Source organism: Lissotriton helveticus, chromosome 7 (genome assembly GCF_964261635.1).
Source record: "Lissotriton helveticus chromosome 7, aLisHel1.1, whole genome shotgun sequence".
Lineage (NCBI taxonomy): Eukaryota > Metazoa > Chordata > Amphibia > Caudata > Salamandridae > Lissotriton > Lissotriton helveticus.
In genome coordinates, this window is record NC_136068.1 from 1042727127 (window position 1) to 1042742929 (window position 15803).

General features: G+C 46.8%; 1 protein-coding gene across 3 annotated transcripts in view; it reads right to left on the bottom strand.

Annotated features, from left to right (window-relative positions):
* Positions 1-15803, bottom strand: part of TMC6 (transmembrane channel like 6) — a 229636-nt gene that overhangs the window by 52349 nt on the left and 161484 nt on the right. For all 3 annotated transcript variants that reach the window (XM_078653859.1, XM_078653858.1, XM_078653860.1), the window contains exons 11-12: positions 12040-12184; positions 10491-10646 (exon numbers count right to left, since the gene is read on the bottom strand). In XM_078653859.1, coding sequence (XP_078509985.1) covers positions 10491-10646; positions 12040-12184 — 301 coding nt within the window. The remainder of the gene's footprint in view (positions 1-10490; positions 10647-12039; positions 12185-15803) is intronic.

Below are 15803 nucleotides of genomic sequence, written 5' to 3' on the forward strand. Positions count from 1 at the left end.
ATGTGTTGGGGAAAATGCTACAAATAGTTGTTTAGTTTTCCTGAAGTCTTGTGTTCTTTCTATGTAGTACAAAATGGCTCTTTTAACATCTAGTGTATGTAGAGCCCTTTCTGCCACCGTCTGTGGCTTTGGAAAGAAGACTGGTAATTCCACTGGCTGATTGATGTGGAATGCTGAAATTACTTTAGGCAAGAACTTTGGGTTTGTTCTAAGAACCACTTTATTCTGGTGTATCTGTAGGAATGGTTCTTGTATTGTTAATGCCTGTAACTCGCTTACTCTTCTGAGTGAGGTAATGGCTATAAGGAATGCCACCTTCCATGTAAGGAATTGTATTTCGCACCTATGCATAGGTTCGAAGGGTGGCCCCATTAGTCTGGTGAGTACTACGTTGAGGTTCCAGACTGGGGAAGGTGGTAATCTTGGTGGAATGACTCTTTTAAGACCTTCCATGAATGCTTTTATCGCTGGTACTCTGAACAGTGATATGCGCTGCCTGTTTTGTAGGTATGCTGCTATAGCTGCTAGATGTACTCTGATAGATGTGTACGCTAGATTACATTGCTGTAAGTGTAACAAGTAGCAAATAATCTCCCTTGTTGATACGTCTAGAGGGTTGATATTGTTATTAGTACAGTGTATAGCAAACCTCTTCCACTTAGCTGCATAGCATGCTCTGGTGGTTGGACGTCTCGCTTGTTTAATTATTTCCATGCAATTTGGGGGGAGATCTAAGTACCCAAATTCTAGGATTTCAGGAGCCAGATCGCTAAGTTCAATTGAGTTGGATCTGGGTGCATTATTTCTCCATGGTTCTGTGTAAGGTGCATGGGTAGAATTCGTAGCTTTTGATGTGGCACTTGTGAGAGTTGCAGGAGCGTGGTGAACCACGGCTGTCTTGCCCACGTGGGTGCTACTAGTATCATGGTCATTGAATGTTGTTGCAGTTTCCTGACCACTAATGGGATTAGTGGGAGAGGGGGAAAAGCGTATGCAAATTTGTTGGACCAATTTATCCATAACGCATTGCCCTGCGACAGGTGATGTGGGTACCTGGACGCGAAGCTTTGGCATTTTGCGTTCTGATGAGTGGCAAATAGGTCTATCTCTGGTTGTCCCCATCTTTGGAAGAATGGCTGCAGTATTTGTTGGTGCAGTTCCCATTCGTGTATTTGTTCCGACTGTCTGCTTAAGATGTCTGCTGTCTGGTTTTGAACTCCTGGTAGGTGTTCGGCTAACAGATAGATGTTTTGAGGAATGGCCCATCTCCAAATTTCCTGTGCTAGTCTGGATAATTGGAGAGAGTGCGTCCCCCCCTGTTTTTGAATATAATACATTGCTGTCATGTTGTCTGTTCTGATCAGGACTGCTTTGTGGATAACATGTATCTGAAAGGCTTTCAATGCTAGAAACACTGCCAGTAGTTCTAGATAGTTGATGTGCAGTGTTCTTTCCTGCACACTCCACCTTCCTTGTACTGTGTATTTGTCCATATGTGCTCCCCATCCGGTGAGCGATGCGTCTGCTGTTATTGTCACCTGTGGAATTGGCTCTAGGAACGACCGCCCCTTGGTAATGTTTGTTCTGTTCCACCACTTCAGAGAGCGGTGTGTGCGGTCGTCTACCAACACCAGATCCGTAATCTGTCCTTGAGCCTGATTCCACTGTGTCGCTAAGCATTCTTGTAGCGGACGCATTTGTAGTTTTGCATATGGTATTAGCAGTATGCAGGATGACATCATGCCTAATAGCTGCATGAACACTCTTGCTGTTAGTGAGTGTTGTGGCTGAAATCTCTGAATGATTGTAAGCATTGCTTGGACTCTGATTGGGTTGGGGTACACTTTGGCTTTTTCTGTGTCTATGGTAGCCCCCAGATATTGTTGAACTTTGTTTGGTTGTAGGTGTGACTTTGTGTAGTTCACCGTGAACCCTAGCTGGTGTAGTAGCTGAATTGTCTTTTGTGTGTGTTGCAGACACTCCTCTTGCGACCTGGCTTTTATTAGCCAGTCGTCCAAGTATGGGAAGACATGAATTTGTTGTCTTCTTAGGTGAGCTGCTACCACTGCCAGGCATTTTGTGAACACCCTTGGTGCCGTCGTGACACCAAATGGGAGGACTTTGAACTGATAATGTTGTCCTTCTACCACAAACCTGAGGTATTTCCTGTGGGCTTTGTGAATAGGGATATGAAAGTAAGCGTCTTTTAGATCCAGTGTAGAAAGAAAGTCCCCTTTCTTCAGTAAAGGAAGTACTTGTTGGAGCGTGACCATGTGGAAATGTTCCGAATTTATGTATGCGTTGAGAGGTCTTAGGTCCAGTATTGGCCTTAGAGACCCGTCCTTTTTGGGGATTAGGAAGTATAGGGAGTATACTCCTGTTCCCTGTTGGTGCTGTGGAACCTTCTCTATGGCATGCTTTTCTAGCAGTGATATTACTTCCTGTTTTAACAGTGTCAGGTGATCTTGTTTCATTGGACGCTGTTTGGGGGGGATGTCTGGTGGGGTAGCTGTGAGTTCTAGGCAATAACCATGTTGGATAATTTGTCTTACCCACTTGTCTGATGTGATGTTTTCCCAGACAGGTAGGAACTGTGATAGGCGTCCCCCTACCGGTGTTATATGGTCTGGGGGAAGCTCTATGAAGTCACTGTTTTGGGGTTGGAGAGTTGCGGTTGTTGTTGTTTCCGCGACCTCTACCCTTGTTGTTGTTACCCCTGTATCCACCTCTAGAATTACCTCTGGGTGATGTAGGTGTAAAAGAGGTTTGCTGTTGGTTTGTACCTGTACTTTTGAATCCTCCTCTATAGGTGGATCTACGAAAGGAACCTCTTTGTGTCGGCTGTTGCAATGCTCCCATTGATTTAGCCGTTTCTGTATCCTTTTTCATTTTTTCTAGGGCCTCATCTGTCCCTGTGCCAAAAAGTGTTTTCCCATCAAAAGGTTGGTTCAGTAACGAGGTTTGTACCTCTTGTTTGAATCCTGACACTCTGAGCCATGCATGTCTCCGTAACATGATGCTTGTATTTGTCGACCTTGCCGCAGTTTCTGCCGCGTCTAGGGCGCACTTTATTGAAGTGTTAGTAATTAACTTCCCTTCTTGTATAAGTTGATCAGCTCTCTTTTGATGTTCTTTAGGGAGATGTTTGATGAGTGTTTCTAACTCATCATAATGCGCTCTGTCATACCTTGCAAGTAGTGCTTGCGTATTAGCTATGCGCCAACTGTTTGCCGCTTGAGATGCTACTCTCTTGCCAGAGGCATCTATTAGTTTAGACTCTTTGTCAGGAGGTGGCGCTTCTCCTGTAGATAAAGAGTTTGCTCTCTTGCGAGCGTTTGTGACCACTAGTGAGTCTAGAGGAATTTGTCCCTTAATGTATATTGGGTCTTTTGGAGCTGCCCTATATTTTTTATCAATTCTTGGGTTCAATACCCTAGCCCTCACTGGGTCTTTGAATATCTCTGATGTATGACTGAGAAGGCCTTTTAGCATTGGTAGTGTTCCTGATGTTTTTTGTGCAGTAGGTAGTGTCTCTAATAAGAAGTCCTGTACTAGAGGTTCTGTATGTAGGTCTACCTTATGAAATGTTGCTGCTCTAGTAATGAGTTGTGCAAACCCAGTATTGTCATCAGGAGGTGAAGGTTTTGAGGGATATGACTCAAGGTCGGTATCATTACCTGATCCCACATTATACTCCTCCCATGGGTCTGCCTCCTCTGGGATTGTGTCCTCATCATCCCCAGGGTGTCCCCCCTCCCCTGTATCACTCTCTCCATCTGTTGTAGGTGTAGATGGACGTGTGGGAGGAATATCTGGCCTATTGTGAGGAAGAGGCGAAGATGGTGTGTGAGGTTTGGGAGAAGGGGGAGGAGTTGTATTCGTCCCCATTGTTCTCTTCTTTGGATGAGCCTTGTCGTCCAAATGTTCATGTTTCCTCTTTTTAGGTAGTTCTGTGACTACCTTGCCAGTCTTTGGGTCAATAAACAAAGTCTTTTGTTTAGGATCCGTTCCGTGTTCCTGTGTCGGTACCGCAGTTTTCGGTTCCGAAAGGTGTTTTTTCTTTGAAATGTCCATTTGTATTTTCGGTGCCGAAGTTTTGTTCGGATCCGACTTCTTCGGTATCGAAGATGTCCCCGGTGTCGAGGGTGTTTTCGGCGCCGAAGCGTGCTTCGGTGTCGACATGGACTGCTTCGACTTCGAGCTTTCCTTGACCTGGTGCTTCGGTGTCGATGTGGTCGGTTTATCGGAACCGGAACCACTATGATGGGGGACCGAGTGTTTCGGTTTCTGTTTCGTTGCCGGGCTCGAAGGCGGGGCGTTGGAAACTTTTTTCGGTTGTCTGACCGGGCTCGAGGGCGGGGTCGACACCGTGCGGGGTCTGTTTTTCGGTAAAGGGACGTCGTCACTCACGGTTTGTTGGACGTCGATTTCCTCGACGTCGGACTCGTCCGCTTCTGACCCCGCCTCGTCGGCCTCTTCTTCCTCCTCTTCTGGGTGCTGGTCCTCGAACAGCTCCGGGATTGCTTGTGACTGCATTCTCGATACCTCGTGTCTTCGGGCTCGACGGTTTCTAATCGTCGACTTTGACGAGAACGCTGCACAGGCCTCACAGTCCCTGGATTCGTGTTCAGGGGACAAGCAGAGGTTGCACACTTCGTGTAGGTCCTTGTGTGGGAACTTAGCACCACACGTTGGACATTTTTTGAATGGAGTCCTTTCCATGGACCCCGGGCTGGACTACGTCGAGTTTCTCGTAGTCGTCGTCCTTCGAATCGCGTCGGTATGGAGTGAAGTCGCGTTCGATAACGATACCGTCGATTTGGAAAGGAATACGCGCCGGTTATAACCTTCTTTGTTGAAGTCGGTCCGGAGCGCTTCGATCCTCATCCGAACCCGATGGCGGAAAAAAACAATCTAAGGATGGAGCCGATGCCCATGCGCACTAACACCGAGAGGAGGAGTCACCTATGACGACAAAGACTTCTCCAGAAGAAAAACAAAGTGCAATCATCCGAGCCCAACACCAGATGGCGATTTATTCATAAATGTACCATCTGCAGCCCATATGCCTCGAACAGCTGTTTTCCATGTTAGGAATTGCAGTTCACATTTATGTAGAGGCTCGAACGGGGGTCCCATGAGTCTTGTAAGGACAATGTTCAGGTTCCGCACAGGAGAAGGTGGCAACCTGGGTGGGATTATTCTTTTTAATCCTTCCATGAATGCTTTGATTGCAGGCACTCTGAAGAGAGACAGATGTCTGTTTTGTAAATACGCTGCAATTGCTGCAAGGTGCAGGCGTATGGAAAAATATGCTAAATTAGACCTTTGTAGATGTAAAAGGTAACAAATGATATTCTGGATGGAAGCATCCAGGGGATCAATTTGATTATTTCTGCAATATATTGCGAATCTTTTCCATTTAGTGGTATAACACGCTCTGGTAGTGTGTTTCCTAGCCTCTTTAATGATGTTCATACAGTCTGGTGGTAGGTTTAGTTAACCAAACTCTAAGACTTGAGGAGCAAGATCGCTAAATTCAGTTGTTTTGGGTCTGGGTGTCTGATTTCTCCATGGTTCTGTGTTAACAGGGAGGATGTGAGCTGTAACTTTTGATGTGGAACCAGAGAGAGATCAAGCAGTGTGGTGAACCACGGTTGGCGTGCCCATGTGAGAGCTACCAGGATCAGTTTGAGAGACTGTTGTCTGAGCTTGCGCACTACTAATGGAATCAGTGGGAGGGGCGTAAAAGCGTATGCAAATCTGCCTGACCAGTTCATCCATATCGCATTGCCCTTGGACAATGGGTGTGGAAACCTGGCGGCGAAGGTTGGGCATTTTGCATTTTCGTGGGTGGCAAACAGATCTATGTGTGGATGACCCCACCTCTGGAAGAATGGCTGAAGAACTTGTGGATGTAGTTCCCATTCATGAATCTGTTGTGACTGCCGACTCAACAGATCTGCTATCTGATTGTGAACTTCTGGAAGGTGTTTCGCCAGTAGATGTATATTTTGAGGAATTGCCCATCTCCAAATGTTCTGTGCAAGCTGGGACAGTTGCAAAGTGTGTCCCCCCCTGTTTTTGTATATAGTACATGGCTGTCATATTGTCCGTCCAGATTAAGACAGCGTTGTTTTTTACTTGTAGTTGAAAAGTCTTGAGTGCTAAGAATATGGCTAGCAGCTCTAGATGGTTGATATGGAACAGTTTTTGTTGATTGTTCCATTGACCTTGAGTTGTATGATGTAAGAGATGGGCTCCCCATCCTGTGAGAGATGCGTCTGTTGTGAGCACTAACTGTGGAACAGGTTCGAGGAACGGCCGCCCCTTTGTCAAGTTTTTGGTGTTCCACCATTGCAGATAGCGATGCGTGCGGCTGTCCACCAACACCAGGTCTGTTAGTTGACCTTGAGCCTGGTTCCACTGTTGTGCTAGGCATTCTTGTAACGGGCGCATTTGCAATCTTGCATGTGGTACTATGAAGATGCAAGATGCCATCATGCCTATTAGTCTCATGAACACTCTGGCTGGCAGAGATTGTTGTTGTTGGAAGACTGTGACTAAGGCTTGAATGCTCTGTATCATTGCTGGACTGGGATACGCTAGAGCTGTAGATGTGTCTATTGTAGCCCCTAGATACTGGTGTACATGAGAAGGCTGCAGGTGCGAATTGGTGTAGCTGATCGTGAACCCCAAGTTGTGCAACGTTTGAATTGTTTGATGTGTGTGTTGTACACATTGATTGAATGACTTGGCTTTTATGAGCCAATCGTCCAGATAAGCGAAGACATGTATCTGCTGCCTTCTGAGATGTGCTGCTACTACTGCTAAGCACTTTGTGAACACGTGTGGTGCTGTTGTTACCCCAAATGGAAGGACTTTGAACTGATAGTGTTGTCCTTGTATTACAAACCTTAGGTACTTCCTGTGTGCAGGGTGTAAAGGAATGTGAAAGTAGGCGTCCTTTAGGTCTAGTGTTGAAAGGAAATCGCCTTGTTGCAGTAGTGGGAGCACTTGTTGCAGAGTGATCATATGAAAATGATCTGATTGTATGTACTGATTGAGGGGCCTGAGGTCGAGAATTGGTCTTAGTGTCCCGTCCTTTTCGGGAATTAGAAAAATACAGCGAGTAAACCCCTGTTCTTCTAAAGGAACTAATTGAATGGCATCCTTTTGTAAAAGTGACAGAACTTCTTGTTGGAGCAGAGTCAGGTGGTTTGTAGACATTGGACGCTGCTTGGGAGGTATGTGTGGAGGGGTTGCTGTAAGTTCTAGGCAGTAGCCGTGTTGGATAATCTGTCTCACCCACTTGTCTGTTGTAATGGAGATCCAGACAGGCAGGAACTGTGTTCATCTGCCCCCTACAGGAGTGGAATGCTGTTGGGGGAGCAGAGGGAAGTCACTGTCTTGTGGCGGAAGAGGATCGATTGCTGTTGTTACCACGACCTCTTCCTTTGTTATTATTGCCTCTGTTTCCTCCTCTAAAATATCCCTTGTTAGAGGATGCTTGTTTGTGAGATTTGAAAGATGTTGTAGTGTCTGCTCCAGTTTGTTTGGAGCCTCCTCTGTAGAAGGAGCTACAAAAGGAACCTCTAGCTGGTGTGGACTGTAAAGCCCCCATAGACTTGGCGGTGTCCGTATCTTTCTCCATCTTTTCGAGTGCAGTGCCCACTTCTGTGCCAAATAATTGGTTCTGATTAAATGGTTGGTTTAAAATGGTAGTTTTCACTTCCTTTTTAAACCCGGAAATGCTTAGCCACGCATGTCTCCTAAGTATGACACTGGTATTCACAGCTCTAGATGCGGTGTCTGCCGCATCTAGTGCACATTTTATTGAGGCATTTGAAATTAACTTGCCTTCCTATATGAGGTCAGTTACCTGAGCTTTATACTGATCTGGTAGGTGCTCAAGTAGTATTTCTAATTGATCATAATGAGCCCTATCATAACGAGAGAGAAGGGCTTGTGTATTAGCTATACGCCATATGTTAGTGGCTTGTGCAGCTATTCTTTTACCTGACGCATCAATTACTTTGGATTCTTTGTCAGGTGGGGGTGCTTCGCCAGTAGTTTGAGAATTTGCCCTTTTCCTAGCATTGGACACAACTAAAGAATCTAATGGTAGGTGTCCTTTAATGTAGACTGGGTCTGTGGGTGCAGGCCTATATTTTTCCTCAATTCTGGGGTTAAAAATTCTAGTGCGTACAGGGTCTTTAAATACCTCTGGAGCATGTTTGATTACCCCTTTAATCATGGGAAGAATTTGAACAGACCGTTGACTGTTCAAAGGTATCTAAGAGAAAATCCTCCTCAGCCTCATCAGAATGCATAGTGACTTTGTGGTAAGCAGCAGCTCTGTTTAACAAATGACCAAAACCAATGTTATCCTCTTGAGGGGAAGGTTTTGAAGGGTATAATTGCGGGCCAGGAATATCAGGCGCATTTTGTGGGTTTGGCAAGTCCCATATAACGTCATCCACGTGGTATGGGAAAGGCTCATCTATATCATCCCCTCCACCCAGACAATATTTATCATCATTATGTTGAGGTGAATGTAATGATAAAAGTGGAGAATGTGCAAGAGAGGTTTGAGGTGATATGTGAATAGGAACAGGAGAAGAAGGAGGAGGAGGTATAGGAAAGGAAAAGTGCATAGGGGATGTTGCACAGTCCTTTTTCTTGGCAGGAACCACAGGTGTGGACGGTGCATCTGCTCGTCTCTTTTTGTGAGGTGCAGCTTCTACATGGCCTGTTTTTGGGTCGATGTAGATCTTCTTTTGTCGAGGATCTGGCAAGAAAAGTTCCTCCTCATGTACAACCTTCTTGGGCGTCGATTTTTTCGGTTCTAGCCGAGGTTGTTTTGTGTGTTTACCCTTGGGAGGTGCTAAAACGTCCTTTGGCGTAGTTTTCGGTGCCGAAGGTGTTGTTTTCGGCTTGGAAGGCAGATTCGAGGGCTCGGGCACATCGAAATCAGGCCTTGTGGGCTTCGGCACTGAAGAAGGTGTTTTCGGTGTGGGAGCTGGTGTCGTCGTCTTCGAGGCGTCAGACGATGGCTTCACACTTTTAGGTTTAGAAGTGGACGGCTTCGGAGCCGCTACTTCTTTTGGTTTCGGTGCCGATACTTCTTTAGGCCTCGGTGTCGAGAGGTCTTTCTGTTTCGGTGCCGAGCCATCCTTTGGTTTCTGTGCCGACCTAGCTTTGGGTTTTGGTGCCGATGGAAGAGGTGGAATCGGCACGTGCGGCTTGCTCGGTGCCGAGGCACTAGAAGGCTTAGTTGTTTTCTTCGGAGCCGGGCTCGAAGGCGGGGCTTTCGAAGCGGGTGTTTAGCCTCGACTGGGCCCAGCGGGCGGAGTGCTGACCTTTGCCTTCGGTTTGGGAACTGTATGTGGTGCAGGGGCAGTAGTACTCACGCGCTGACCCGATGGAATGGAGTCATCTGAGTTGTCTGCCTCTGATACGATCTGGAGATCAGGTGAATCTTCTTCGGGAACGAGCAGGATCTCTTCATCGAAGATATCTTCTGGTTCCGGAGCTGATCTCCTCACTTCGTGTCGATGGGCCCACCGATCCCGGATGGTTTTCTTTGATCGGAAGGATGCACAAGCTGTGCAGGTCGATTCGTCGTGTTCTGGCGATAGACAGTGGTTGCAGACCTCGTGGTGATCGCTATGTGGAACCTTTGCTCGACATACCGGGCATCTTTTGAACAGAGTTCTGTCCATGAGGTGTAGGCCGCACGGCGTCGATAGGCCCAACGGCCCGAGTCGATGACCAGAATGGAACTGATGGCATCAAAACTAATGTAGTCGATGTCGAAGGTAGTTTTTAGAAGTTTGAGGAAGTTTTGCGCTTAGAGGTGCTTGAAAAGTGTTTTTCTAGCCAGAGCGGAGAAACTTTCATCCAAACCCAGTGGCGGTAAAAAACAATCTAAGGATAGAGCCGATGCCCATGCGCAGTATTGTCCAAGGGAGGAGTCACCTATCTCGTGACTACAAAGACTTCTTCCAAGACAACAACAACCTGCAATCATCCGAGCCCAACACCAGGTTGCGATCTAATGCTAAGTGTACAATCTGCAGCTCATATGCCTCGAACACATGTTTTTTTCTGAATATAAAAAAAGATAAATTTCTTTAAAAAAACTTATGAAATAAATACAGAACCTTTAATGGAGTACATATATATCTTTTTTGGTCATTGACTATGGATAATCAAAATTGATACATGTTATTCTATATAGATTTATATCAACAGGAAGATTGAAAATAGGATTCTCTTCGTCATACTGTTTAGCTTCTCTATCTATTCCGAGGCATTGTTTATTTATTGCTATTTGTATGTTCTTACCCAGATCCCTGTGGGTTAAATTAGGTTACCCCTGTTTTAAACAAGTACCTAATGCCAGCGCATGCCAGGGACCCAGCACAAACAGAAGCCAGGGACCCAGGACCAAAGGAGCCCAACAGCATCTCAGCCCAGAATCAAACCTTGTGAAGGTACTCCGAAAGGTAAAAGACACCGATTGCGCTGCCTAAGACACTCCCGATGCACAGTGTCCACACGAGGAGATGGACGCCCATTTTTTGTAGCTTCTGCCGGGGTCCCATCTGCTGAGAATTCAGCCACCGATCGCACAGCAGTTCCTACAGTGGATAAAATGTACAGCATTAGCATGCAGCCTGAATATCCAACCACACAAAACAGACAAAACCACACCAGTGCTTCGCTGCACTCTCTGTCCCACAGGAATCTCTTCACACAATCCATTCACCCTCATTGTCCAGAAGAAGAAGCGATTCCAAACACGTCTAGAGCTCTTGATTACAGAACACGGCATCACACAGAACTCAGGCAGTTATGTGCACAGCAAAGGGGCCAATTCAGATTTTCCACAGTTAGGATGGGTAGAAAATCATGATTTTATTAAAGACACGGAGGCTGATATTATGAATATTTCTTTATTTGCTAACTCACAGCAGCAACTCCAAAACAATTAAAAATAACTTCGAATTGTATACTAGCATTCTAAAGTCTATATCATCCTGTGTGAGGCAGCCATCTTCCTTCTTTGTTGCTGCTCAAATGTAATTTGAGGCAGGCATGGATTAATTTTGGAATGGATGGTTTAGTAAAGAATGATACCTTATCTGAACTTTAATGTAATTAGATGTATTTATTTATAGAATAAATGAATATTTATTGGTCTTTTTTTAAGTATTCATGCTGTTGATGCTCGAATTTCAAAGGAAAGTTAGTTTTTATCATTTATAGTTTTTTAAGTTTGTGTCTCATCGTTTTTAGTTTTAAGACAATCCACACCCTTTTCAGCTGGGCTGGTCTAGGAGCCACCGGGGCCCCAGATCCACAAGCAGCACAGTATCTTTTCCAGTTGGGCGCCCCTCTGAGCCACACAGTGGCATGAAGGGAGGAAGGTGCTGGATGCACTTAGGTTCTAAGAGTAAGCATGTCTAGTGGAGCAAAGTGGATCACAAAGTGTGTCAGGAGAGGAGAGCCTGCAGCTTCTGTTTCCTCAAACCTGGCTGATTAGAAAGATGCCCAGTTGGGCAATGTCGGTTCATCTACTAATCCTACTAGTGAGTGATCCGGCAGAGGCGAGGGAGCAGGAGTAGCAGAACTCTTAGCACGCGAGCGAAGGAAGGATCTATACCCAGAAAGCCTGGAGGCATCGGATTACTGTGTTGCTCAGAAATAATGACCACCACCCAATCCAAAAACACATCCAGAGGCTCCAGCTCACTCCTTCCTGCCATGCTGCTCTCTCACTCACCCAATGCCTGCCGACACCAAATAACTTGAGGGTTATTGGGTTATCTAGTGAGGTCATCAATGAAAGACATGGGGATGACTTCATCAGTGGGAGTCCTGCTCCCTTTATTGTTGGAGTCCACTCACACCTTGGCCCCTTCTCCCATTTGCAACGTTAAGGACTTGGTTACCAGGGTCTTATTTCAGCCAATCACCAAGGTGCATGGTTGACCCTAATGTCAGTGGGGGACGATCGCCCAGGCTCCTCACCTTCAGATGGATGCGGATGTTTTCTTGCTGCACATGCACACAAGGCTTCTTGATCACCTTATAGTCCCAAGAGCAGAATACTTTGAGTGCATGGTCTCCTGAAGTGCCACCCAAGCGATAACTCTCCCCAAACGATCGGGACATGCTGCAAATGAAAACAATACAGTGCATTAACCCAAATTAGAACATTGGAATGTAGGGAACTCCACTGAAGACAATGAACTGGCTATGGGCTAATATTGGCTGAAATAAGCCTTCTGCTCCAGCATTTCCAATGTCTGTCTCTATGTTTCTTCCTTTTTAATTCAGGACATTCTACCCATAGTGGATGGAATGTTCTAATAGCCTTATAGCCATTCTGTCTCGGGCAATACTGGTTGTTAAAGGCCCTCTCCCTCATTCTCCATATTTTGGTTCAGGGCCTTTAACAACCGGGGGCAGTGGGCTATATAAGGCTACATTACAACATGCTCTAGGAAGGAACTGGAAATAGCCTGGAATGACATTCTTCGGGGGAAGGGATGTGGCGTAATGGCCAGAGATGCCGACTTTGTAGCTGGGGAACCATGTTCGAGTCTCAGCATCAGCTTCTAGGCAATCACATAATCTCCCCATGCCTACAAAAATTAAATGTGTGCTTGTGTAATGTAAGTGGTGGTCATGTAAAGTGCTACAATACCTTCGGGTCGAATTTGCGCTATATAAAAACAGCAAAATAAATGCTGAGGCCTAGCAGTTTGCAAAAGGTAGACAAGTGAGTGACTGGGTAAGTGGAAGCAGTGAGATTTTATATGACGCGTGTAAGTCGGAAGTTCAAACATTAAATGCACAGGATCAGGCTGTAGCAGTATACAAATATTAGACAGCGAACACTAGGCCGGAGAAGCAAAAGGTGCATTGATGGATTACTCTGTGAGTGATGAACAGAGTGTAGATGAGTGAGTGCCTGCAGCAGGATCAGCAAGACGGCAGAGTGTACCACAGACAACAAATTAAGCATATTTTAAACACACTGTGAAGAAGTACAACTCTACGTAATTATAGGCCGTTTAAAAACTCTTAAAGGGCATGAAAACGAGCCCAGCATGGCCCCCTGATTACGGGAGCTGCTAGTAGCATACATTTTGGAAGAAATGATGCAGATACTACATTATACGAGAGGCTGAAAAGAAATCCATAGGGCTGGTCAGCTCTACCTACAATACAACGGTGCCCGACCCTCAAGAAGAAGATCTGCTAGGCGCTACAGTTCCTGAGGATGCAAAGATAGGGAGTCGAGGAAATACCATTATTTTTGTTCGTGGGGTGTCAGTTTTGCAAATGCAGTGACAGCTGGGGAACATCCTACTTTCCCCCAAATAGTCTGAGAGGTTTCTTTATTATTGTAACAGGAGTCTTAAAACATTTCAAGGGAAAGTTAAAGAATCCCTCCCTACTGTAAAACGGGGTTGAAATTTTACGTGCGGTCTGAGCACAGTCGAAGGTAAAAATCTAGACTTACAGGTGAGCTGCAAACCATGCTGCGAAGTACTGAAGTAGTGCAGCAGAGAGGCAGCTGAGCTCACAGAATACTACACTTGACGGTAGAATATGACCGGAAACTCCGTCTGTTTGTTCCTTTCCGCAGCCCGTACCATGCAAGAAGCGTTTCTTCTCAAGAATCTAATAAAAACGTGCACAGCAGCTGCCTTGCAGCGTGTTTCTGCAAAGCGTGCACTCATCTGTCTGAGCTTTACTTATCCCATCTTTAAGGACAGGGCTACCTGCTGTTACACTTGCTATATATACCAGGGTTGGATTGGGACCAAAAATGGGCCCAGGCACCCTAAAAGACAAAGTAGGCCACAATTGCAGATTGCGCCATTTGCAAACCATTGCTTCAGTGTTCTTATAAAAATAGGGTGTGGGGGGTGGGCTCTAAAACAGGTATGCTTTTTTGAATTCACAGAGGTAAAAAAAATATGCAAATGTCACCAGGACTCTTTGTGCACGGATTAGTTCCAATGGTGAACAACACCTGAATATAAGTGCCCCTTCTGCTCAGGCCCCTTGGTTCTGCTCAGTCTGCATACATTAATGGGCCGGTCCACAGCGGAGTAGGAAGGGGGGTGCGGTGGGTGTAGGCCGCCCCGGGTGTCATAACTGAGAGGGGTGACAAAATGAGAAAAATATGTGTTTTTAAAATAAAAATAATTTGGGGCTCCCGACACTTTTTTGGGGAAAAAATAATATTATTTAAAATGAGTGGTGCACAGCAAAAAAATGGCAAAGCTTTAATTTTCTTTATTCTTCCTTCTTTTAATAATTTCAATGTGGGGGGTGACAAGAAGTTGTCCGCACCGGGTAACACCTGACCTTGCTATGCCACTCCCGGCTCAACCTCCGTCCCGTTGCAAAAAAGAAAGTAATAGAGGCCCATCTGCCCCAGAAAGGCCGCTCAGGTCCCCACTAGGCAGCTGTCTGCATCTGAACAGCACTGTCACAGCCTAAATCGTCCTCCACAGGTGGCCCACAACTCCGGCACCGGCCCATTGCCGAATGCCCGCCTTACCAATCAATCAATCAATCATGGTATTTATAAAGCGCACTACATACCCGTGAGGGTCTCAAGGCGCGGGGGGGGGAGGGGGGAGGGAACCCCGCTATTGTTTGTAGAGCCAGGTCTTGAGAAGTCTCCTGAAGGTTAGGAGGTCTTCAGTCTGCTACAGGCGGATGGTGTTCCATGTCTTGGCAGCAAGATGGGAGAATGATCTGCCGCCGGCAGTCACTCTTCAGATGCGGGGGACGGTTGCGAGGGTGTGGTCTGCGGAGCGGAGCTGGCGGGTGGGGTTGTAGAGGCTGAGACGGCTGTTGAGGTACGCTCGTCCGGTGTTGTGGAGTGCCTTGTGCGTGTGGGTGAGGAGCTTGAACGTTATCCTCTTGTTGATGGGGAGCCAGTGCAGGTCTCTCAGGTGGGGTGTGATGTGGCTGTGGCGAGGGATGTCGTTGGAGCCGTTTCAGGAGCTTCGCCGAGGCTCCTGTGTAGAGTGCATTGCCATAGTCCAGTCTACTGCTGACGAGGGCCCGGGTGACTGTCTTTCTCGTTTCGGTAGGGATCCACTTGAAGATCCTGTGAAGCATGCGGAGGGTGTTGAAGCAGGAGGAGGAGACGGCGTTGACCTGCTTTGTCATGGAGAGGGTGGAGTCGAGGATGACCCCCAGGTTGCGTGCGTGGTGGGTGGGTGTAGGGGGTGCTCCTAGTGCAGTCGGCCACAAAGAGTCGTCCCAGGCCGAATGGGGTGGAGCCGAGGATGATGACCTCCGTCTTGTCTGAGTTCAGCTTCAGTCGGCTGTTTCTCATCCAGTCGGCGATGGCTTGCATTCCTTCTTGGAGGTTGGTTTTGGTGGCCTTTGGTGAGGGAGAGGATCAGCTGGGTGTCGTCGGCGTAGGAGATGATGTTGAGGTTGTGTCGTCGTGCTACCTGGGCGAGCGGTGCCATGTAGACAGTGTTGGGCTGAGGGATGAACCTTGGAGGACGGCGCAAATGGTCTCGGTGGCTTTGAAGCGGAAGGGGGTAGGCGGATGCTCTGAGTTCTGCCGGAGAGGAAGGAGGTGGTCCAAGGCCTTCTCTTGGATTCTGGCGTTGTGGAGGCGTGTTCTTAGTGTGCGGTGGCAGAACGTGTCGAAGGCAGCTGATAGGTCCAGGAGGATGAGGGCCGTGGTTTCTCCGTTGTCAAGCAGGGTCCTGATGTCGTCGGTGGTGGCGATGAGGGCAGTTTCGGTG